The sequence below is a fragment of the Callithrix jacchus genome, chromosome X (genome assembly GCF_049354715.1).
Source record: "Callithrix jacchus isolate 240 chromosome X, calJac240_pri, whole genome shotgun sequence".
Taxonomy (NCBI): domain Eukaryota; kingdom Metazoa; phylum Chordata; class Mammalia; order Primates; family Cebidae; genus Callithrix; species Callithrix jacchus.
In genome coordinates this window covers 72,401,668-72,427,812 of record NC_133524.1, presented here as the reverse complement: position 1 = coordinate 72,427,812, position 26,145 = coordinate 72,401,668, and the positions used below count along the sequence as shown (strand labels likewise).

Here is a 26,145-nt window from a genome sequence, read left to right as displayed (position 1 = left end):
TGCTCAGGGTCTAGCCTACTAATTCTGGAGAACAAAGGCCCACATTATCAATAATGACTAAGTTAATATCTGTGATGCTCAGTTTTCCCCTTTCTAATAAAATGGGAACCTAATATAACCACAGTTATGAGGTAATTAATTATACATCCAAGCTTCCATACCCCAACTCTACCGCTTCTTTTTTTCTTGTCAAAGTGTATCTCCTCTCTATTCTCAGCCCTATAAAATTCCTTTTACTTCAAAGTCATAAAGCCTGGGTGCTTGGCCAGATTTTTCAATTAGAGGAAATTTATTTTCTTAGAGAAATAACATCCCAGAGTAAATTTACAGTGGCACTAATATGTCCCCTGATGTAATGTTCTTGTACTGTCTGAAAAGTTTGTATAATTAGCCAGACATGGTGGCTCATGCCTGTAATCCAGCACTTTGGGAGGCTGAGGTAGGTGGATCACTTGAGGTCAGGAGTTCAAGACCAGCCTGGCAAACGGGGTGAAACCCCATCTCTACTGAAAATACAAAAATTAGCTGAGCGTGGGGGTGCACACCCATTAATTATCATTACTTGGGAGGCTGAGACACAAGACTTGCTTGAACTCTGGAGACACCACTGTCCTCCTCCACCTGGGTGATGGAGTGAGACTCTATCTAAAAAAAAAAATAGATAATTGTTGATACCTAAGTGGATTGTTCCTATATATATATATTTCATGATACATTAATTTTTACTAATAATCAATGCTTATATGTGGCAGCTGTTCTTTATTTTTCTACCTGAAAAGATATAGAAGTACAAATCAGTAACATGTGGAAACTTGTATTTCTCTAGCCCTGTTTTGGTCAGAAGTTGGAAATGGCAGGAGTTACAGAGATGGCATTTTGTGGTTTTTTTTTGTTTGTTTGTTTGTTTTTTAATTTTTTATTGGATTTTAGGTTTTGGGGTACATGAGCAGAGCATGCAAGACAGTTGCGTCGGTACGCACATGGCAGTGTGCTTTGCTTTTCTTCTCCCCTTCACCCACATTAGGCATTTCTCCCCAGGCTATCCCTCCCCACCTCCCCCTCCCACAGGTCCTCCCCTTTTCCCCCCAATAGACCCCAGTGTTTAGTACTCCCCTCTCTGTGTCCATGTGTTCTCATTTTTCATCACCCGCCTATGAGTAAGAATATGCGGTGTTTCATTTTCTGTTCTTGTGTCAGTTTGCTGAGGATGATCTTCTCCAGATTCATCCATGTCCCTACAAACGACACGAACTCATCATTTCTGATTGCTGCATAATATTCCATGGTGTACATGTGCCACATTTTTCCAATCTAGTCTATCATCAATGGACATTTGGGTTGAATCCAGGTCTTTGCTATTGTAAACCGTGCTGCAATGAACATTCGTGTACATATGTCCTTATAGTAGAACGATTTATAGTCTTTTGGGTATATACCCAGTAATGGGATTGCTGGGTCAAATGGAATTTCTATTTCTAAGGCCTTGAGGAATCGCCACACTGTCTTCCACAATGGTTGAACTAATTTACACTCCCACCAACAGTGTAAAAGTGTTCCTTTTTCTCCACATCCTCTCCACCATCTGTTGTCACCAGATTTTTTAATGATCACCATTCTAACTGGCGTGAGATGGTATCTCAATGTGGTTTTGATTTGCATCTCTCTGATGACCAGTGACGATGAGCATTTTTTCATATGATTGTTGGCCTTATATATGTCTTCTTTCGTAAAGTGTCTATTCATATCCTTTGCCCACTTTTGAATGGGGTTGTTGTTTTTTTCCTGTAAATCTGTTTCAGTTCTTTGTAAATTCTGGATATCAGCCCTTTGTCCGATGGGTACACTGCAAAAATTTTTTCCCATTCTGTTGGTTGCCGATCCACTCTAGTGACTGTTTCTTTTGCCGTTCAGAAGCTGTGGAGATTGATTAGGTCCCATTTGTCTATTTTGGCTTTTGTTGCCAATGCTTTTGGTGTTTTGTTCATGAAGTCCTTGCCTACTCCTATGTCCTGGATAGTTTTGCCTAGATTTCCTTCTAGGGTTTTAATCGTGCCAGGTCTTATGTTTAAGTCTTTAATCCATCTGGAGTTAATTTTAGTGTAAGGTGTCAGGAAGGGGTCCAGTTTCTGCTTTCTGCACATGGCTAGCCAGTTTTCCCAACACCATTTGTTAAACAGGGAATCGTTTCCCCATTGCTTGCTTTTGTCAGGTTTATCAAATATTGTATAGTTGTAGATATGTTGTGTTGCCTCCGGTGCCTCTGTTTTGTTCCATTGGTCTATATCTCTGTTTTGGTACCAGTACCATGCTGTTTTGATTACTGTAGCCTTGTAGTATAGTTTGAAATCCGGTAGTGTGATGCCCCCCGCTGTGTTCTTTTTGCTTAGAATTGACTTGGCTATGCGGGCTCTCTTTTGGTTCCATATGAAGTTCATGGTGGTTTTTTCCAGTTCTGTGAAGAAAGTCAATGGTAGCTTGATGGGGATAGCATTGATTCTGTAAATTACTTTGGGCAGTATAGCCATTTTCACGATATTCATTCTTCCTAACCATGAACATGGAATGTTTCTCCATCTGTTTGTGTCCTCTCTGATTTCGTTGAGCAGTGGTTTGTAATTCTCCTTGAAGAGGTCCGTTACGTTCCTTGTGAGTTGTATTCCAAGGTATTTTATTCTTTTTGTAGCAATTGTGAATGGCAGTTTGTTCTTGATTTGGCTTTCTTTAAGTCTGTTATTGGTGTAGACGAATGCTTGTGATTTTTGCACATTGATTTTATATCCTGAGACTTTGCTGAAGTTGCTTATCAGTTTCAGGAGTTTTTGGGCTGAGGCAATGGGGTCTTCTAGGTATACTATCATGTCGTCTGCAAATAGAGACAATTTGGCTTCCACGTTTCCTATTTGAATACCCTTTATTTCTTTTTCTTGCCTGATTGCTCTGGCTAGAACTTCCAGTATTATATTGAATAGGAGTGGTGACAGAGGGCATCCTTGTCTAGTGCCAGATTTCAAAGGGAATGCTTCCAGTTTTTGCCCATTCAGTATGATATTGGCTGTTGGTTTGTCATAAATAGCTTTTATTAATTTGACATACGTTCCATCGATACCGAGTTTATTGAGCGTTTTAACATAAAGGGCTGTTGAATTTCATCGAATGCCTTCTCTGCGTCAAATGAGATAATCATGTGGTTTTTGTTTTTGTTCTGCTTATGTTGTGAATTACGTTGATAGACTTGCGTATGTTGAACCAGCCTTGCATCCCCGGGATGAATCCTACTTGATCATGATGAATAAGTTTTTTGATTTGCTGTTGCAATCGGCTTGCCAATATTTTATTGAAGATTTTTGCATCTATGTTCATCATGGATATTGGCCTGAAGTTTTCTTTTCTCGTTGGGTCTCTGCCGGGTTTTGGTATCAGAATGATATTGGTCTCGTAAAATGATTTGGGAAGGATTCCTTCTTTTTGGATTGTTTGAAATAGTTTTAGAAGGAATGGTACCAGCTCCTCTTTGTGTGTCTGGTAGAATTCGGCTGTGAACCCGTCTGGACCTGGGCTTTTTTTGTGTGGTAGTAGGCTCTTAATTGCTGCCTCGACTTCTGACCTTGTTACTCGTCTATTCATAGTTTCAGCTTCCTCCTGGTTTAGGCTTTGGAGGACACAAGTGTCCAGGAATTTATCCATTTCTTCCAGGTTTACTAGTTTATGTGCATAGAGTTGTTTGTATTATTCTCTGATGATGGTTTGAATTTCTGTAGAATCTGTGGTGATTTCCCCTTTATCATTTTTTATTGCATCTATTTGGTTTTCTCTCTTTTATTTTTAATCAATCTGGCTAGTGGACTGTGTATTTTGTTGATCTTCTCAAAAAACCAGCTCTTGGATTTATTGATTTTTTGGAGGGTTTTTTGTGTCTCAATCTCTGATCAGTTCAGCTCTGATCTTAGTTATTTCTTGTCTTCTGCTGGGTTTTGAGGTTTTTTGATCTTGCTCCTCTAGCTCTTTCAATTTTGACGATAGGGTGTCAATTTCGGATCTCTCCATTCTTCTCATATGGGCACTTATTGCTATATACTTTCTTCTAGAGACTGCTTTAAATGTGTCCCAGAGGTTCTGGCACGTTGTGTCTTCGTTCTCATTGGTTTCAAAGAACTTCTTTATTTCTGACTTCATTTCATTGTTTACCCAGTCAACATTCAAGAGCCAGTTGTTCAGTTTCCATGAAGCTGTGCGGTTCTGGGTCTGTTTCTGAATTCTGAGTTCTAACTTGATTGCAATATGGTCTCAGAGTCTGTTTGTTATGATTTCAGTTGTTTTGCATTTGTTGAGCAGTGCTTTACTTCCAATTATGTGGTCAATTTTAGAGTAGGTGTGATGTGGTGCTGAGAAGAATGTGTATTCTGTGGATTTGGGGTGGATAGCTCTGTAAATGTCTATCAGGTTTGCTTGCTCCAGGTCTGAGTTCAAGCCCCGGATATCCTTGTTGATTTTCTGTCTGGTTGATCTGTCTCATATTGACAGTGGAGTGTTAAAGTCTCCCACTATTATTATGTGGGAGTCTAAGTCTCTTTGTAAGTCATTAAGAACTTGCCTTATGTATCTGGGTGCTCCTGCATTGTGTCCATATATGTTTAGGATCATTACCTCTTCTTGTTGTATCGATCCTTTTACCATTATGTAATGGCCTTCTTTGTCTCTTTTGATCTTTGTTGCTTTAAAGTCTATTTTATCAGAGATGAGAATTGCAACTCCTGCTTTCTTTTGCTCTCCATTTGCTTGGTAAATCTTCCTCCATCCCTTTATTTTGAGCCTTTGTGTATCCTTGCATGTGAGATGGGTTTCCTGTATACAGCACACTGACGGGTTTTGGATTTTTATCCAATTTGCCAGTCTGTGTCTTTTGATTGGTGCGTTTAGTCCATTTACATTTAGGGTTAATATTGTTATGTGTGAATTTGATACTGCCATTTTGATGCTAGCTGGCTGTTTTGCCTGTTAGTTGTTGTAGATTCTTCATTTTGTTGATGCTCTTTAGCATTTAGTGTGATTTTGGAATGGCTGGTACTGGTTGATCCTTTCTATTTGTAGTGCCTCTTTTAGGAGCTCTTGTAAAGCAGGCCTGGTGGTGACAAAATCTCTGAGTACTTGCTTGTTCGCAAAGGATTTTATTTTTCCTTCACTTCTGAAGCTCAGTTTGGCTGGATATGAAATTCTGGGTTGAAAGTTCTTTTCTTTAAGAATGTTGAATATTGGCCCCCACTCTCTTCTGGCTCGTAGTGTTTCTGCCGAGAGATCTGCTGTGAGTCTGATGGGCTTCCCTTTGTGTGTGACTCGACCTTTCTCTGGCTGCCCTTAGTATTTTCTCCTTTATCTCAACCTTGTTGAATCTGACGATTATGTGCCTTGGGGTTGCTCTTCTTGCAGAATATCTTTGTGGTGTTCTCTGTATTTCCTGCATTTGAGTGTTGGCTTGTCTTGCTAGGTGGGGGAAGTTTTCCTGGATGATGTCCTGAAGAGTATTTTCCAGCTTGGATTCATTCTCTTCGTCCCCTTCTGGTACACCTATCAAACGTAGATTAGGTCTTTTCACATAGTCCCACATTTCTTGGAGACTTTGTTCATTCCTTTTTGCGCTTTTTTCTCTAATCTTGGTTTCTCGTTTAATTTCATTGAGTTGGTCTTCGACTTCAGATATTCTTTCTTCTGCTTGGTCAATTCGGCTATTGAAACTTGTGCATGCTTCGCGAAGTTCTCGTATTGTGTTTCTCAGCTCCTTTAATTCATTCATATTCCTCTCTAAGTTCTCCATTCTTGTTATCATTTCCTCATATGTTTTTTTAAGTTCCTTAGTTTCTTTGCATTGATTTAATACATGTTCTTTTAGCTCACAAAAGTTTCCCATTATCCATCTTCTGAAGTCTAATTCCGTCATTTTGTCATAGTCATTCTCCGTCCAGCTTTGTTCCCTTGCTGGTGAGGAGTTTTGGTCCTTTCTAGGAGGCGAGGTGTTCTGGTTTTGGGTGTTTTCCTCCTTTTTGCGCTGGTTTCTTCCCATCTTTGTGGGTTTATCCGCTTGTCGTCTGCGTAGTTGCTGACTTTTCGATTGGGTCTCTGAGTGGACACCCAGATTGTTGATGATGAAGAATTTCTGTTACTTGGTTTTCCTTCTCCCAGTCTAGCCCCTTCACTGTACGACTGCTGAGGTCTACTCCAAGCCCTGCTTGTCTGGGGTGCACCTCTAGCAGCTGTGGCACAGTGAGGGATGCTACCAGTTTCTTTTTCTGCTGTCTTTGTCCCAGGATGTTGCCTGCCAAATGTCAGTCTTTTGGATATAGAGGGGTCAGGGAGCTGCTTGAGGAGACATTCAGTACTTTTTAGGAGCTCAATTGCTGAGCTGTGAGCTCTGTTGTTCATTCAGGGCTGTTAGGCTGCTATGTTTGATTCTGCTGCAACAGAGGTCATTATAAAACCCTTTTTTTCTCAAATGCTCTGTGTTGGTGGGTTCGGGCTTTATTTTTTTATTTGTCCGTTGAGGTGTCCTGCCCAGCTAGGAGGCAGACTAGCCACTGTTTGCCTGCCGAGGCTCTGCCTGTTGTTGTGTGTTTCGCCCTGTTCCTGCAGGCTCTGCTGTGGTCTCCGCCACGCCCTGCGGCAGAGTCTCTTCGTTGTAGTGTGTTGCCTCGGCAACAGCGGGCTGCGTCAGCAGTGGGCGTGCATCTCAGTAGGGACGGGTTGCCTTGGCAACGGGAGGCTGCGTCAGCAGTGGGCGTGTATCTGAGTAGGGACGGGTTGCCTTGGCAACAGCTGGCTGCGTCAGTAGTGGGCGTGTATCTCAGTTGGGGCGGGTTGCCTCGGTAGTGGTGGACGCCCCTCCCCCACAGAGCGTCTCGGACCGTCTGCTCGGGATAGTTTGAAATCACGGTTTTGTTCTTCTCACTGGGTACCCCGAACGCTCTGTCCCTGCAATTCCCTGGGCTGGCCTACTGTCCAAGTCTCATTCAGTCTCAAGTCCAGCCCTCTCAAGTCTCAGGTTGCCGGTTCAACAGGGCACCCAGACAAGCGTGCCCTGTCGGGATTGCTGGGTAGGGCCGGCCGCTGCCGCCCCGGCTGCCGCCTTCGCCAGGCGGACGTACTGCCTGGTGTCCCATGTCTTTTTTATACTTGGGAGTTTCCCCATTCTGTGGGCAACAAAGATCAGTCTGGAAATGCTGCTCCGACTCACCTCTTTGCGGATTCAATGAGAGCTCCAATCCTGGGTTGTTCTCACAGTGCCATCTTGAGTCCTCTCCCCTCTCTTTGCTTTTTTATCCGTCTGGCTAGTGGTCTATTTTGTTGATCTTTTCAAAAAACCAGCTCTTGGATTTATTGATTTTTCGAAGGGTTTTTCTTGTCTTTATCTTTTTCATTTCTGCTCTGATCTTAGTTATTTCTTGTCTTCTGCTAGGTTTTGAGTTTTTTTGATCTTGCTCCTCTAGCTCTTTCAATTTTGACGTTAGGGTGTCAATTTTTGATCTCTCCACTCTTCTCATATGGGCCCTTATTGCTATATATTTTCCTCTAGATACTCCTTTAAATGTGTCCCAGAGATTCTGGTATGTTGTGTCTTCATTCTCGTTGGTTTCAAAGAACTTCTTTATTTCTGCCTTCATTTCATTGTTTATTCAATCAACATTCAAGAGCTAGTTGTTCAGTTTCCATGAAGTTGTGTGGTTCTCAGTTCGTTTCTGCGTTCTGAGTTCTAACTTGATTGCACTATGATCTGAGAGACTGTTTGTTATGATTTCAGTTGTTTTGCATTTGCTGAGGAGTGATTTACTTTCTATTACGTTGTCAGTTTTAGAGTAGGTGTGATGTGGTGCTGAGAAGAATGTATATTCTGTGGATTTGGGGTGGAGAGTTCTGTAAATATCTATCAGGTTTGCTTGTTCCAGGTCTGAGTTCAAGCCCTGGGTATTCTTGTTAATTTTCTGTCTGGTTGATCTGTCTAATATTGACAGTGGAGTGTTAACGTCTCCCACTATTATTGTGTGGGAGTCTAAGTCTCTTTGTAAGTCTTTGAGAACTTGCCTTATATATCTGGGTGCTTCTGTATTGGCTCCATATATATTCAGGATGGTTAGCTCTTCTTGTTGTATTGATCCTTTTACCATTATGTAATGTCCTTCTTTGTCTCTTTTGATCTTTGTTGCTTTAAAGTCTATCTTTTCAGAGACAAGAATTGCAACTCCTGCTTCTTTTTGTACTGCATTTGCTTGGTAAATCTTCCTCCATGTCTTTATTTTGAGCCTTTTTGTATTCTTGCATGTGAGATGAGTTTCCTGGATACAGCACACCGATGGGTTTTGGCTTTTTATCCAATTTGCCAGTCTGTATCTTTTTGATTTTTGCATTTAGCCCATTTACAATTAGGGTTAATATTGTTATTTTTGAATTTGATACTGCCATTTTGATGCTAGCTGGCTGTTTTGCCTGTTCTTTGATGCAGATTTTTTTATTTTGTTGATGCTCTTTAGTATTTGGTATTTTTTTTGAATGGCTGACGCTGGTTGTTTCTTTCTATGTGTAGTGCCTCTTTCAGGAGCTCTTGTAAAGCAGGCTTGATGGTGCAAAATCTCTGAGTACTTGCTTGTTTGCAAAGGATTTTATTTTTCCTTCACTTATGAAGCTTAGTTTGGCTGGATATGAAATTCTGGGTTGAAAGTTTCTTTCTTTAATGATGTTGAATATTGGCCCCCACTCTCTTCTGGCTTGTAGGGTTTCTGCTGAGAGATCTGCTGTGAGTCTGATGGGTTTCTTTTTGTGGGTGATCCACCCTTTCTCTCTGGTTGCCCTTAGCATTTTCTCCTTTTCAACCCTGGTGAATCTGAAGATTATATGCCTTGGGATTGCTCTTCTTGTGGAGTATCTTTGTGGTGTCGTCTGTATTTCCTGGACTTGTATATTGGCCTGTCTAGCCAGGTTGGGGAAATTTTCCTGGATAATATTTTGAAGAGTATTTTCCAGCTTGGATTCATTCTCTTCTTCACATTCTGGTACACCTATCAAATGTAGATTAGGTCTCTCCACATAGTCCCACATTTCTTGGAGACTTTGTTCACTCCTTTTTGCACTTTTTTTCCTAGTCTTGGCTTTTTGTTTTATTTCATTGAGTTGGTCTTCGACTTCTGATATCCTTTCTTCTGCTTGGTCAGTTTGGCTGTTGAAACTTGTGCATGCTTCGGGAAGTTCTCATGTTGTGTTTTTCAGCTCTTTCAATTCATTTATATTCCTCTCTAAGTTGTCCATTCTTGTTATCATTTCCTCAAATTTTTTTCAAGGTTCTTAGTTTCTTTGCATTGATTTAGAACATGTCTTTTTAGCTCACAGAGGTTTCTCATTACCCACTTCCTGGAGTCTGATTCCGTCATTTCATCACATTCATTCTCCGTCCAGCTTTGTTTTCTTGCTGGTGAGGAGTTTTGGTCCTTTGTAGGAGGCGAGGTGTTCTGGTTTTGGGTGTTTTCCTCTTTTTTGAGCTGGTTTCTTCCCATCTTTGTGGATTTATCCACCTGTTGTCTGAGTAGTTGCTGATTTTTTGATTGGTTCTCTGAGTGGAGGCCCAGATTGTTGATGATGAAGTATTTCTGTTTCTTTGTTTTCCTTCTAACAGTCTAGCCCCTCTGCTATAAGACTGCTGAGGTCCACTCCAGGCCCTGCTTGCCTGGGGTACACCTGTATCAGCTGCAGAACAGTGAGGGATGCTACCAGTTTCGTCTTCTGCTATCTTCATCTCAGAATGATGCTTGCCAAATGTCAGTCTGGTCAGTCCTCTCTGAGGTGATTATTTGGGTATACCGGTGTTAGGGAACTGCTTGAGGAGGTGGTCTGTACTTTATAGGAGCTCAAGTGCTGAGCTGTGAGCTCCGTTGTTCATTCAGGGCTGCTAGGCAAGTACGTTTAAGTCTGCTGCAGCAGAACTCATAAAACCCCTTTTTTCCCTCAGATGCTTTGTCTCAGGGAGTTAGGGCTTTATTTATGAGTATCTGTTACACTGTTCTGCCCAGCTAGGAGGCAGTCTAATCACGATTTGCCTGCCGAGGATCCACCCTGCTGTTGTGGGGTCTGCCCTGCTGCTGTGGGGTTTGGCTTGTTGCCTTGGGCTCTGCCCTGCTGCCATGGGTTCTGCCCTGTTGGTGGAGTCTCTCTATTATGGCGGGTTGCCTCAGCAACAGCAGGCTGTATCAGCAATGGGAGAGTACCTCAGTAGGGGTGGAATGTCTCAGTAATGGCGGATGCCCCTCCCTCACCGAGCTACACCATCCTGTGCCCGCCATGAAACTCTCAATCCCAAGCGTTTCAAATCGCCATTTTGTTTGTCCCTGTGGGGGTGGGACCCGTCGAGCCTGATCACCTGGCTTCCTGCCTCAGAGCCCTTTTTTTTTTTAAGTTGAATGCTTGACTCTCTCCCAGGTGTTTCAGTCACCTGCTGAAAGGGCACCAGGATCTGTGTGATTTCCCGTGCAGCAACCCACTGTCCCAGCTCACAGTTCGCTTCCCAGGAATCTCCTGGCCTGGCTCACTGTCCAAGTCCCGTTTAATCCAATGAATATGCTAATCTGCCCTCCCAAATCTCAAATTGGTGGTTTAACAGGGCACCCAGACCAGTGTGTTTTGTGCGGTGTGCCACCGTGTTGCGGCGCCGGCCGAAACGGTTGTGTCAGCCAAGACAGCTGTACTGGTGGCCCGTGTCTCTCCTACACCTGGGAATTTCCCCATTCTGTGGGCAACAAAGATCCGTCTGGAAATGCGGTGTGAACTCACCCTCTGCATCTTCACTGAGAGCTGCAATCCTGAGTTGCTTCTATAACGCCGTCTTCCCCCCTACCTAAAATATCTTATAGATTAAATAAAGTGAAACTGTTACTGCTTCTTCTTTCTCGATGCTGGACCTACTTTTTATTGTATATGCATGCATTAGGATAAATGACTATACAATTGAGGTTCTTATAATAGCTGCTTGACTATTAGTGCATGTGCTCAGCTGGGGAGAAGGTCTAGGGATAGGGGGCGGGCTGGATGTTGTAGTGGCATGTGACAGATATCCTCTTCTCACCGCTTATTATTTTCCATGTAAATACCACTCAGGTAGGTGGGCAGGAGCTATAAATAGATATATGTACCGTGCCCTAAAAATGTCAGACCATGCTAGGGCCTTTTCAGAAAATCTAATCTTCTTCGTAATCACATTTTTTAAAAATCTTGCTGTGGGTTTGGAGGAATACTTGTCAGCATTCAAGTTAAAGTCCTGAAAGTTGAGAAACCAAGAAATTCTTTACCTGTTTCACTCTTAGCAGTCAAATTGTAAGGCACAGAAAGAGAAAATCTGATTATGATGTATGTGTGTGCATATGTATGAATTGCCTTCTTTTTGAAGAGCATCTGATCATTTGAAATAGAAATGAGGCAAATAAAAATAAAGTTAATTGCCACACACACACACATGCAAACACACCTTATCTCAGGTTAGTCTGTACTTTGCTTTGTGTCCTTCTTAATCAGGCAACCATGATTAGGTTAAATGTATTACTATTTGGAGGAAGGGATAAGTTTGCGTGCTTCCTCAGATTTCACTTTTGAATAGTATGGTAGTCCAGAGGTGATGGAAGGATCTAGGATGTATGAATGAAGTGTGAGTTTCCAAACTGACTTTATATGGTAGGTATAAATTGTGAAACAAAAACAATAGCAGTGATGAAGTCAGTCTGGAAACAGGTAAATCCCAGTGAGCCTTTTAAAACTCCTGTAGCTGAAATAACCTATAAAACACAAAATATAACAAATTTAATGACTGATATTATATATTTGAAATATGCAGGTTGGACAGCATTTGGACTTGGAATGAAACAATAAGAGGTTACATTCATGGATAACCAACAAGATAAGGCTATTGTTGCCTCAGCCAATGGAGAAAACACTCTGATTAATGGGGTCAAAGAAAATGGTAAGGGAATTTAATTATAGTATATAATATCTCTACTGGTAGTCCTCTGTTATTACTATGAATTTTCAATGCCCACAAAGTTGGGACAGGTTGAGTCCAGGATGCCTCTGAAATGAATGTTAATTGTAAACTTTATTCCACCAAATACCTTACTGGGCTATAAGAGTCTCTAAGAGACATTGAATCTGACCCCTTTACCCTCCCAAATCATATCTGTCAGATGAAGTTTCTCAAAATTCCTAGTGAATTAGAAATCTGCTCTGATGTGAGGCTTAGAACTTTTAGAGTGGCTGGGCATGGTGGCTTACACCTGTAATCCCAGCATTTTGGGAGACTGAAGTGGGCAGATCATTTGAGGTCAGGAGTTTGAGACCAGCCTGGCCAACATGGTGAAACTCCATCTCTACCAAAAATATAAAAAAATAGCTGAGTTTGGTGGCAGGCACCTGTAATCCCAGCTACCAGGAATGCTTAGGCATGAGAATCAGTTGAGCCCAGGAGGCAGAGATTGCAATAAGCCAAGATCACACCACTGCTCTCTAGCCTGGGCAAACTCAGTCTCAAAAAAAGGAAAAAAAAACTTCTAGAGTCACTAGGAGCTTCCAGAACATGGACCTAAAGGACAGACCTGAGCCTCCTAGCTCAAAACGATTAATGTGCCATCTGAGCATTTTCCCCTTGAAAGACTTGACTTTCCAATTGATCATGTAGTCCAGTTCTTTTCTCATTTCTGAGGAAAGCTCTGTATTTCTCTGAGGAAGAAGTTTGGCCTAAATAATTATTATTTTTCACTTCCATGAATGTTCAATATAAAATCAGGATTGTTCTTTAACATTGTAGTTTTTATTTGTAAAGCTAGAGATGTGAAGAATTAGCTTATATAATAAGATCAAGTACCAAACTCATCAAGGGAAAGAGACTTAATGAGTCTTGTCTAAGACTCTTAATTTTATTCCTGTCATTTCTTTCCCTTTTCTCTAGACTCAGAGGACCAAGATGTGGCAATGAAATCATTTGCAGCTCTAGAAGCTGCTGCACCTATCCAGCCTATACCGGTGGCACAAAAGGAAACCGTGATATATCCCAGAGGTCTCCTGCCTCTACCTTCTAAGAAGCCCTGTATGCAGAGCCCGCCCTCTCCTTTGGGCCTGATTGAAGCACCCGAGCATGCTGCTAATAGTGCTTCTGTGAATGCCATCTCCCTCACATCTGGCATTGCAAAAGGCCTGAACACATGGTCCCTTCCCAATGAGTGTGAGAAAACTCCATTTGCCATAATGGAGCCTGCAGGCATGTCAGCTCTGAATGGGGACTGCCTCATGCAGCCAAGTCGGACTTGCTTAGGCTGTTTCATGGAATCCAAGGATGCAGAAGATCCTGAGCCAGGGATCAGTCTGAAAGTTGGTGATCTAAACAGGGATTATGAAACATGTGCAGTCTCTGATATAGGGATTCAGTGTATTAATGCTGGAGAAAATATGAAATATGGAGAGCAGCTGCTCTCAGACCAGCTCCTAGGCGTCCCCCTACATAAATCAAGGGTAGGAGACAGACGAGAAACTGAGAAACCTGACATTGACTTGGAGGATCCAGCTCAGAAAAGCTATTATGAGGCATTACTGTTAGACAAGTGCAATACAGAAGAAGCTTTGCTTGCAAATTCCAATCAGGATTGGGGTTACTTTGAAACTTTCATTAGTGAAAGTAAGATTGAACTACTTGACCTCTGTTCCAAGAATGAGCTGTCTGTCAACCTATTCTCTGAAGAAGATGTGGATAACTATATGTTTGATGATGATGAATCAACACTAGGCAGTGATGTCTGCTCCCTGAAAATTCGATATGAGTCCTTTCAGGACAACGTTCGAGACAAGACTACTCTTTTGATGCAGGAAGATGCCCAATTCAACTTTTTCCCCAGCGTCTTTACTACTTGCCCCAAGCGAGAGTCTAAGAGTGGGGCCCTGAAGCAGAGCAGTGATTTTTCCCAATTCAAGGTCCCTGATGTGAGCATCATCTGGGGGGAGGAAGATAAAAACTTGGACAAGAAGAAAGGTAAAGAGGAAGGACAGGAAGACAAAGGTATAGAGAAGAAAGATGGAAAGGATAATGGAGAAAAATCTGCCTTAAATAAACCATGCAGTGGGACTGAAGTAGAGCAACTTAAGAATCCAAAGCAGGGCCATCTTGCCAATTCCTTGGAGACATCAGGGAATTTCAATGATGATAATTCCTTCATTGAGGTCTCATATGATGCTATGGGTGAGATCAAGGACTGTAGTCGCTATATGGCTCGGGACACTAACTCTGGCAGCTCCTCCTCCCAGCAAAACTATGGGCTGCGAGCCAAGAGAAAGGTCAGATACAGTGAAGATTATCTATATGATGTTGACTCACTAGAGGGTGAAAAAGTAAATGAGAGGAAGGAATGGCTGCCAGTTTGTTCCAAAGAGGAAGATGATGATGAATGGTGTCCCAAAAAGAGAAGAAAAGTAACCCGTAAGGAGCCCCCTGTTATTATCAAATATATCATCATTAATCGCTTTAAAGGTGAAAAGAACATGCTGGTGAAGTTGGGTAAGGTGGATGCCAGTGAGACAACAGTGAATTTGAGTGAGAGTCAGCTCAACAAATATTCCAAGCTAGCACCCTTGAAAGGCTTCTGGCAAAAGAAGAAGAAGCAGAGAAACACCAACACGGACTCCATCAAGACACCTTTTTCCCAAAAGCAAAGCTTTGAACCAGGTAGCTTTGAGGTGTCATTTCTGCCACCTGCTCGCAAACGAAAATCTAAACTTGGCAATAGGCACAGGATTCAAAGAATTCCATCCATTGAAATTTCAGCAAGTAATAAACAGGTTTCATTATGCAATGATCAGAGGCAAGCTAGCAATCGTAAAGAAGATGGAGGCCTAAAAGGTACACTGAAGTCAGCAACTATGGCTGCCCCTAGCTGTTCAAATGGATCACATTTAAATGACATCACAGGTCCTGACTCAGTGAAAGTCAAAGCCCAAGACACAGAGTTCAAGGGGCCAGAGAGGAAAGTGCTCAACAAAATCAAATTTAAAAGTGAAGCTAGGTTAAAATCTAAGAAAGTCAAAGCTGCTGGGCAAGAAAGCAAGCCAATCGTTCAAATGAGCCCTCTCATGGAAGACCAATCCTCTAAAGCCAATTTAAAGAATGAAGTTATTACTGGGATCTCAAACAGTTCCCATCTATCTGAATTTCATGAGGGAAAGGTTACTAAGAATTCCACTTTTCTACCAACGACCTGCTCTTCTGAAACGCCTTTATCGTCTGCTAATGTTACCACTAATATACCTGTTATCCCTGGAGGGTATCTGCAGACATTGTTAGATGCCTCTGATTTGTCAAATAACACTAGTATCTCATACTTCAGCCACCATTCTCCAGACCAAAATGAAGGCAGCCTCACTCAAACCGAAAAATCATTTATACCTCTCCAGCCTACCCAGGATTGTGTGCTCACCTCATCCTCTGATTCTGAGCTGCAGCAGTCATCTCATCACTTTAAAATGGAATCAAGCAACTATGGAAATGTATGGCCCAACAAGACTACTTCTGGCACCCAGGAATTCATGGCTGAAGTCTCAAGGGAGATAGCCCCAACCCAATCCAGTGAATTTGGAGCCTCCCAAGTAGTCTCTATGGAAAATAACCTCACACCTACGCCATACAATCCAATCTGCCTCAATAGTGGTGGCAGTAATTGCAACAAGGTCCTGTATGACTCTGTACAAGACACCCAAATCCCATCTGATGACTCTTACCAATTATGTCACTTTAATAATGGAGAGATCTGCTTCCCTTTCCAGCAGGGGCCAGTCAATATGGACAATGGTCGGCTCTTTAGCTTTGATTCAATGGCCCCACTCTCTGTCAGCTCAAGTAATTATTGCTCCTTAAGCTTGAAGTCCTGTGAAAAGGATGGCGATGACGATATCACTGATGATTTCCTGGCCCATTGCAGCCCTAAGCTGGTGATCCAGCAGAGCACTGATGAGATAGCACCACTAAAGGAGTCCACTGACCTCCTGGATATATCCAACTTCACCCCTGACAAATTCCGCCACTCTTCCCTTTCAGAGATGTCCCCACCGGACACCCCTAGTCTTTCCCCTCAAATTACCAGATGTGAGGGTATCAAGACACTAGGAACACTGAAGGGTTTCCAAGAGGGTGTCCCAGGACCATTGGACAGTGTGGAAAAAATCAAGTGGGACTCTAGTACCCTTTCACAGCAGGTCCAAATGGAGGATGGATTTACTTTAAATAACCACCAGTTTCAGTTCCATATGTTCAATGATGAGGATTCTGTCAGCCTGCTCCAAAAAAACCCTTGCCTGTCAACATTTAATGATCCATCTGGTCAAAATAGTACCAACAACAAAGTGTCAAAATCAAGAAAGAAAAGTTCACCCAGCAAGAATGGGGCTGTGAACCAAAGTTCTTCTCAGAAAAACACCAGGAAAAAGTCCCTCAAAGGCAACAACAAGGGAATTGAAAAGCCACCTGGAAAAAACTCCCGCCAGGTGTCTAAGTCCACAAAGAAAGGGAAATACATGGCTGCCATCAATGGAGAGAAAATGCAAATTGGCATTGGCCGTGGAGGAGGCCAAACTAACAGCATATCCTCCACTGGGAAGACATTAGCTGAATGTATCCAGCATGGTGGCCCTGTGACCTCTATGAAGATGCCAAGTCAAAAGGGACTTTGTGGAGATTGGGCCTTGGGGAAGGAAAGCAGCCCAGGCTGGAGTGAAATGAGCATGGGCACCAACACCAACAGCCTTCTAGATGATGACCAACGGGAATTTCAGGAGCCTTCCTATATCTTGTCTAACATTGCCTCTGGTATGGCAGATGTGCAGAGATTCATGATGGCTTCCATAGAGCCCCTTTGGGAACCCATGGAGCATCATGGGGATCCCAACATATTCTACTCCCCTGAGTCCAATAGTCTAAAATTAAAAACCCTCAAAATATTGGCTGGGACACCACAGGAGTCTAAGAAAAAGATCAACAGTGGGTCACCAGGAGCCACTAAGAATCACAGGTCAATCAAGGGTGTCAGCAAAAGCAATGGGAAAGCAACAACAGGTGATCCTGGTCGTGCAAACATCCCTGGTTATAACGAGGACTCTCGCTCTACCTTCTTTGATAAAAAGTATAGTAACATGAGCACTTTAGGCAATAACGGACCGACACACAAAAAGTTGTATCGTCACAAATCCAGCTCCAAGGCCCTGAGAGATGAGAAATGTAAGGGAAAGCACATGGAGCGAGAGCAGGTCCACAAGGATGAGTCTGGGACAGCTTCTTTTGAAAAACTGAGGTAATACTGCACCAATATGGCTGAAATGATGCACCCTTACTACCTACTAAGCCTGCAGTCCCTCATTTTTTCCCTCTTAAAAGCAAAAATTTGCATGAAAGAAACTGTCCCATTCCTTTCTTTTTAAAATTAAAAAGAAAATTTTAAAGTGCATGAAAATCCCTATACCTTAATGCCACCCAAAAGATTGGGCAATTTTGTTGTGGCTTGGCTAGGGATAAGCTCTAACAAAGCTATTTTTTCTTCTGCTATTCATCACTAGTTATTACATATTAAGAAAACAGAACTAAAATATGTTCTTGAATGATTTTTGGAAGTAAAAGTCTTTGCAGTAAGACAGATTTTGGAAAATAGAATTTAAAAATCATGTAGACAAAAAGCCAAGATAATTTAAACAAAAAGAGCGTTAGTTGGAAAACAAAATCTGGACATGTGGCAATCAGGAGGGCTTTCTAGTGCCCCATGCTATTTGTATCTTTTTCTATATCATACGGCATTTGTATGATGTTAACAAATTTAGCTTATATGATCCCTTTGTGGGACAGACACTAAAACTAAGATGGCATAAATTGTTTGATTTTTCTGCAGGGATTCTAACTACAATCTCCTAAAAGCAGAAACAACCTTTTGGGTTTTACCTGTCTTTGAAGAAGAGACTCGCATTTTCCAGAAAGACATTTGATGTTTGTGTTTTATTTCTTTCAAAATATGCCTTGTGGTATGTATGTTAATATGTAAGTGATTAAAGAAAAGAATTTTAAATTGTGGGAATACGTCTTTGGAGCAAACTTTAATCTGATGTTCTATGTAAAAGACTTAAAAAGTCATACAGTTGCACAAGTAGTTTATGCACTATTTACTCACAAGGAGAAAATGGAAAACGTTGTGCCAAACTACAAACAAGTGACTGTACTGTATATATTTTTACTTCTATATCAACATTTGGTTGTGTTTGGGGAACTTGTCCCTGTTAATTTACTAGAAACATTCCAGTGATTCTTGCTATTAACAAACCCCACTTATGTGGATAGCACCTGTAGATCATGGTGAAAAAATATGTTGTGTTACACAATTTACCAAAATTTAAAGGATACTGTTTGAAATGTGCCAAATTTTCTTACCTCATCTCACAGATTCACCCATAGTTTAAAGCTCATTAATAATTTTTAAATGGATATATATACACACCCAAACATATATATGTATATGTATATGTGTGTGTGTGTGGGGGGGGGGGGGTGGGTGTGGGTGTGGGTGTGGGTGTGTGTGGGTGTATGTATGTATACACACACACATATACATTCTTTTAAAGTTTTAAACTCTACTGTCCTGTGTGGAAACATGAACGGCTAAACAAGGCACAATAAAGATTTGTTTGTTCCATTGTCTAAGGGTTAAAATGTTGGAAAAAGTCTGAAGGCCACAACAGTTAAGTCCATCAGGGACCCAAGTATATGCATTTACAGAACCTTTTACAAGGAAACAAAACAGCTGCTTTGAAAGTTTGTTTTCTAAAAGCAAAATCTGTAGCTGAAAATTATTTAAAGTGCAAAGTTATATAGCTGATACTTTATATCTCAGTTTTATATATTTTATAATAGTCTGGGATAAATTATAAAAAATAGCTATAAAATCAACACTAATGATAAATGAAGTATATAGAATGCTTTTATTTAAATAGTTTCCTAAATGTTTTATTCCAGTTTTGTCAAAAGTGCACTCATATCATGGCTTTAGTGTTCTTTCAGTGTTTAATCTTGCAATGCCAATGTCATTTAAAGAAAATGTTAAGGCATCCCAGTTCAACCAAATTTTTCTTCCTATTAGTAAAGTACATTTACTATCAGATAAGATGAACAATTTGTGGCAACAACTGATTTTGGCCTTATATACTTAGTCTGAGGACAACGAGTATTTGATGCCACACACTAAATTTAAATCTCAATTTTTTGTACAAATTTTTAAATCACATTTTTAATTCAGTCCTTCCCATACTTTAAAAAAAACATTCACATCTCTAACACTCCTCACTACTAATTTTTCTTCCCCTTTATTCACCGGTTGACTTCTAACACTTGATCTCTTTTCTTTGCACAATTGAAGGCCTATGCATCATGACTGATGCATTATGGCACAGATGAGATAATGGATGTGAAAGCGCTTTGTAGATCATAAAGTGCTATACAGATATAGGGTATTAATATTATTAATATTGTTAGTTGTTGTCATTGTTACTATTCTTATTAATATTGTTACTAACCTATTAACTTGTGAATATATAGGCTGGGGTGGGAGGGTGGAGAATAAGTGGGAAGGGAAAAAGGGGATTTAACAAAAAAGGGAAGATGTTTCAAAAGGAAAATTTTAAGCAAAATATGAACCTAATTAGTCAATGCCACCTAAATGTATTCACAAACAGAGAAGCAACATTTGAAAGTAGTCAGAGAGAAATGGAAGGAAGCCTGCCATGTATATAAGTATATACACTTCCCGGTCCATGATTCCTTTCACCAGCGTGCTCTACTCCTTACAGCTGGATCTTAAAATGAACAACCCTGTGTTCTTGATCGTGTATGTTTCCAGCGTCAGTCTCTTGTGTCTGTGGGGATGAGTGGGTGAGGAGCATTCTGTGAGGCTTGTTCAGGCCCATTCCTAGGCTTTGATGCTCTATGTGCAGTGAGCCCTAGAAAATTACTTAGTGGAAAGGCACCAGATGAAACATGTCTCCTGCTCTATAGCTACCATCTAAAAGGGAAAATAACCAAACTGGAAAACCTTCTATTTCTCTGCTCTGATAGCTAGCTGTACTAAATGCCATGGCCAGTCCCTAGGAACTGGTATTTGTTTTGTTTTTGTTTTTGTCTTTCTGTTTTGCAGCTGAGTTTTGGCTTGGAATCACCAACTCTGCCTGTATTGTGATCCCCAAGACTCTAGACCTCAACATCACCTGCTGGCTTAGAGGAGTGGAGTGCTTTCTATGTAATCAAAAGGTGGCAATTAATGAAAAAATAAAGAAAAGATTCCATTAATACAATGTGTTTTTATAAAAATAAATATGGGAGCAGTTGTCCCAGTTTTTTTTTTTTTCAGTATCAGTTCAGCTTTGGAGAATGGGGTGTGAGTGGGGTAGAACGACAGCCTGAAACTGTTGGAAACAATTTCCTTGTGAGAACTTGCTATCTTAAGTCCTTTGGAATGGAAATACTTTCATTTGCTTCTATGGAGCCCATTAAGGGCCAATTCTAGGGCATAGTTCATCCCTTCCTCCAAAGAGAATTGTTATTTTAAAGCACTTTTTTAATTGGCCTGCGGTGTATTATATGTTTTTGACATATAAATTAGTGACTCATAACCAGTCACTTTGTACTGAAACATAACAAGAAACAGAGTTTGAGAAATGAGCAATAGGCCAAGGCAGAAGATGTTTATTCTCTTAATTGCATTTAATATCCCTCTCAGTACATTGTGTTCTGAGATGTTCATCATTTAGCATTTTGTTGGTCCTGTCTCTGCTCTCACAGTTCTTTTTCTTCCTGTCATAACCAGCTGCCTTAGTTGAGTATAAAAATAGTGTTTTGCCCTATCGCTGATCTCTCAAGTCAGAAATATATATTATCCTTCCTCTGAAATTCCTGATTACCACCCCCTTCTAACCTCTCCTCTCTGAGAAGCTGTTTCTTAGTATTGCCTCTCTAACAGAGTCCCATTTAATCTTTACTTTCCTTGAAATGGTAACCTCCCGTATTCTTCTTACTTAATCTCAGACCTTGGTCTTTTCTTAGAACTAAGAAATTCTAGGAATTTTTAAGAAAATTCCTAGAATTTTTCTTTTATGGTCTTATATCCCACCTGCCCAAAATTGTCAGGGCTCAACAACCTTCATCAGGCTGCTTTCTTCTGGAAGTTCAAAGGGAAACCTTCTCATTCTTAATTGCCTTTAATTGCTTTGTCTATTTTTAAATCTAATTGTTTAATTATTTTTTTATTTGTATGGATTAGGGCAGTTGTGTTACATGGATATATTTCTTAATGGTCAAATCTGGGCTTTTAGTGTACCCATTGCCCAAATAATGTACATTGTACCCAATAGGTGGTATTTCATCCCTCAAATATAATTTTAAACATACATTCATGCACACATGGATACATTATACCACATGACTGAGGAAACTTAGAATTTCCTTTTCCCTGAAGATCTGTAAGAATAGGTCTCATCTCCTGCCCTGGTTAGGTGCTATACTATATGGAGCAGGGTATTGAGACTTTGGGGGTCATCTTTGGGCTGTGATAACTGGCTTGAACCAGTGACCATCCTCTCTGCCTCTCCAAGGTCTCTTATACCAGCTTCTTCACATATGCTGCTTCCTCCCAGCTTTCCCTTCTGACTTCTTGTTACTCTGTGCTACTATGTGTCAAGGCCTTACCTTTTCCTAATGTTTTCAAACCTCCTGCATTACTTTGACCATCACTTCTTCAGCCATCTCACTGAAGTCCTTGGTGCTAGGTGGGCTTTTGTGACAACTTTCACCTTCTCTGAATTTTTTCCTTGCTGGGAAGCATCTGCGTATCTGAGAGGGCAAGGAAGAGGAGTATGTGTGTGTAAGAGAGAGGCAAAAGGATGCTTTGAAAGCTATAAACAACTCTAGCAAGCATCCTAATTCCTGTTATGTGAGGTTTTGCAGTTCTAGTGATTTTCTGTTTTAGTTTAGGTTTTAATAGTATTTACTGCCTAAAGGAGAAAAACCATATCCAAGGACCTTTTAGCCATGCTTGCTATTAACAATCTGGATCAGTGTGATGTAGATCCAACATGTCTTCAGCTTACGGATGCTCTCAGAACAGTTCCAAGAATTGAAGAGAGCTAAGTTTCTATGCTGAAGAGGAGCATGGAGCACTAGCTAGTCCTAACTATTGCTAGAAATAGAAATGTTTGTTTTCTCCTTTATTATTGAGAAATTATCTAATTTAAGGAGTTCCCATTTTCATTTAGGGATTTTTTTTAATGACTGCCCATCACTAAAGAAACATGTTCTTTTTATAAAATAAAACTAATGTGAGGTTGGTTTGTTTTCTAATCATAAAATTTACTATGCCTGTAGTTATATTTGGAAGATTTAGTACCAAAATCAAACTTTTAGTAACACACAGAAATCCTGTCAACACAATGTAGGCCAGGGATTTTGTAAAGGTTTCTCAAAGACTCAAATAAGGGAGAAAAAAATTTTAGTTGGGCTGTTTAACTTGGGAAACACTGTCATCAGCTTGAGGGTCCTCAACCAGCATGTGATTATTTTGATGACAGTACTCAGGCTACCCTTTAAGACACATTTTTTACTCAGCATTAAACACTAGCTACAGTTGTGAAGCAGATCTCCCATTGCAGCTACGTGATACTTGAGATGTACTCTTGGTTTCAGAATCGTAACTAAGAGGTAAGACATTGGAGAAGGACAATGTAAAAGATAGAGGTTTCGCACAAAGTTTAGGGTATGAATGAGGGTTTCAAAATCAGTATCTGGGTAAATCGATAATAAAGACACTGAAGAAACACTCATACACATAAGACAGAAAGGATGTCTGTTCATCTAACAAGCTCAGGGGTTTCTGAGTCTCAGAATGACATCCCATTTCAAAAAGAAGAAAAGAGATATTGAAAACATTCTGCCTCTTTGAGAGATGACTGGTTATTTACAGCACAAAAAAAAAGGCTTAGAATGAAAACTAGAAGAGGCCTTTTGTTTTTCACTCCCAGTGAAGAGGGTAGAAATCTTAAGATGCTCTACTGGGATACCTGTAGCACTGACTGGAGTTTGCTGCCTACAGAGTTTTGAATGTACTAGTCCTTAGTTTCCATAGAATTGAATGCACCTCTTTAGTAAGTTGCTGATTTATGGTGCTAAAGGAAATGATTAATCCCATTTTTTTCTTCCCCAAGCCCCTTAAGCATTTAAGAAAATTTAAAATAAAACATTAGAGGCCCTTTTTATGAATGTAACCTAAGTTTCTGTTTGACATATGACACTGCAACTTAAAAATGTTAGGAAATTATTTGCCTTTTTTTCTTTTAGAGTTAAGCTTTATAAATAACCTGTAGAGTCAATTGAAGTATAAAGCTTAAGGATCACTCTTAAGACGCCTACAAAATCTTGTATATTTTTAAGTGTGCCAATTTGTAACATATTTTGTAAGTGTATATTTTTCTTAGAAAAGTGCTGTGAAGTGTCTGTATGTGAGAGTTTTCCTTTTTCTGCACCACTAGGTGCTAATAAAAGGATATTTACTTCAAAGTTTCTGGTTTTAGAAACCACAATACAAAGAAAAAAATACACTTTTGTTGAAATTTTGTAACACAAAACATGTTGTGAAAGAGTGTAGTGATCTTGTGCAAAAGAAAATGAACATTTGTGAGCTTCTTGCTGTTTTATAGATTTTCTTGTAAATTATTCTTGTAACACTTCTGGTTTTGTTGTTCTTGTTGCGAAGGTTTCAAATATTTGTGACTGAATGTACAGTGAAACTGTCATAATGTTACCTAGCTGAGTTTTGTTATTGTTTATGAAATAAATAAAAAGAAAAGTTTAAAATACTGCTTTAGAATCATATGTAATAGAAATCAAACCATTTATAATTACATCTGTGTCCCAAATAAAAAATTCTTTATCATCTAGAGCAGTGTTTCTCAAACTATCTGTGGGGAGGGACCAATAGCTTTTGCAATCCATCACAGAACAATACTATTATAAAACACAATAAAAATGAATTTCTAAGAAATTTAAATGGAATAAAAGATATGCAAAATAAAAGCCCAAATGTATTAGATTTAACATGTAAAATTACATTTCAAGACAAACATAACATAAGGGGAAATAAACGAATTGCAAAAAGTTGGTACCCTTTTGGAGACGAGTCCACTCATCAATGTCAAATTGCCATAGAAGGTTCTAATAATACCTTGAGTAACACTTTGAATAGACCAGCAGCATTACCATCATCTGGGAACTTGTTAGGAATGCTAAATTCCAAGCCCTACACCAGTACTGCTGAATGAGAACCTGATTTTTAACAAGATCCCTAGGTGTTTTGTGTGCATATTGAAGTTTGAGAAGCACTGGGCTAGAGTTTCATGTAGGGGATTCTTTTGCCCCTCAAATTGAGGAATCATCTTCTAGTGTGTCCAGTCTTCAAAGACCTTAAAACAAATTGTGTCTTTGTTTTGTGATCCAGATGGAATCTGCAGAGGTGCAGTCCTCTCAAAATGTTAAAGCTGTTTATTGAAAGTAATAAATGCTGATTTGCCTGGTACCCAAAAGATGTCAGATTTTCCATAATTCCCTACAGTTCCTACATTATGTCACTTACCACTCACTCATGGACCTTGTTTCCTTTATTCAGGACTTTTCCAAATTCAGTCCCTACAGTGCCCAGTATTTCAAAATATTTGTTATGTCTAGAAATATTGAACTTTGCTTTCAACTGCCCAAACCATTTGAGTCACCCATCAGAGCCTGAAGTTCTGGCTAGCCATAGCACGGTTGTTGAGGCAAACATGAGCCAACAGTCACTTCCTTGGTTTTGAACACCACTACTCAAAGAAATTGGAAGACGTGCATGAGGAAATGTCTCTTCTCACTGGATAACCTCATCCACTTCTACCACTTCAGCTACCACCCAGATGTCCACAAATCTCCCCCATGTTCCTGGCTTACATTTTCATTTGTAGGCTGGCTGTCTCTAGTTTGACATTCTGCAACATCCTCAGACATTTATTCAAGTCTGAGTTTGTTCTAGCTCTTTACCCTCTGAGTGTGCCCTAGCTCAGTGAATGATGCTGCCATCCATCCAAGCCAGCAATTCATGCCTCTTCCAACCTCACATCCAACTGGTCACTCTCAATTCTCCTGCCTTTCTAACACTGTTGCCACTGCCTTAATTCAAGTTTTCATGGTATTTCACCTGGACTATTGCAATACTGCCCTAATTCAGTGATTTTTGAACTTGGATTTCACACCTGGAGTTTTTTTTTTTTTTTAAATTTTTTTAGCCAGTGTCTCGCTCTGCTCCCTAGACTAGAGTGCAGTGGCACAATCTTGGCTCACTGCAACCAACACCTCCCAGCTCAAGTGATCCATCCATCTCAGCCTCCCAAGGAGCTGGGACTACAGGTGTGCACCACCACACCTGACTAATTTTTGTATTTTTTGTAGAGACAGTGTTTCACTAGGTTGCCCAGGCAGGACCTGGAAATCTTTTAATGAGAAAAATGGAAAGGAGAGTCTTTATAGTAGCCAACTTTTTATTGTGCTCAGTAGGAACTATTTAAAAACAAAAACTATTTATTGTCAAATCACATAAGATCATTTAATACCAAAAGACAATCAGTCCTTTGTTTAATATGCACTATATTGTCTTTTTTACTTCACCGTGGACCATCAGACATTGAAACCAAACCCCAACTCATTAATTTAGAAAATAAAAGAAGTTTTGAATTTCAGGGTTAATGGGGTGGGAAAGGATGGAGAATGAGGGACAAAGCAGTTAAAGCCCCTATGATCAGACATATTTATTGCTCTGAGTCTTCATTTCTCCCAGTTTCTAGAAGTTTCACATGTGATAGAGATTCCAAATGCATATTCTTCACTCTATGCAGGATTCACAGGTATATTCTGGTGAACATGGCCTTAGATAAAGTTTCTTCTTGCTACTAAACTAGTGGTAGGGTTGGGGTAAGGGAGTGCTTCCATTCTTTTTCCTGTGGTTTCCTTTTCTGTTCTTCCCTGGCAAAAGTTGCAATATACCAGAACTTAGA

General features: G+C 40.3%; 1 protein-coding gene across 1 annotated transcript in view; it reads left to right on the top strand.

Annotated features, from left to right (window-relative positions):
• The window catches only part of NEXMIF (neurite extension and migration factor), a 260,325-nt gene extending 235,677 nt beyond the window's left edge, over positions 1-24,648 (top strand). Inside the window, exons 2-4 of the mRNA XM_002763016.6 lie at positions 11,855-11,980; positions 12,962-17,339; positions 17,928-24,648. Coding sequence (XP_002763062.1) covers positions 11,902-11,980; positions 12,962-17,339; positions 17,928-18,021 — 4,551 coding nt within the window. The 5' untranslated portion in view covers positions 11,855-11,901 and the 3' untranslated portion in view covers positions 18,022-24,648. The remainder of the gene's footprint in view (positions 1-11,854; positions 11,981-12,961; positions 17,340-17,927) is intronic.
• The last annotated feature ends 1,497 nt before the right edge of the window (positions 24,649-26,145 follow it).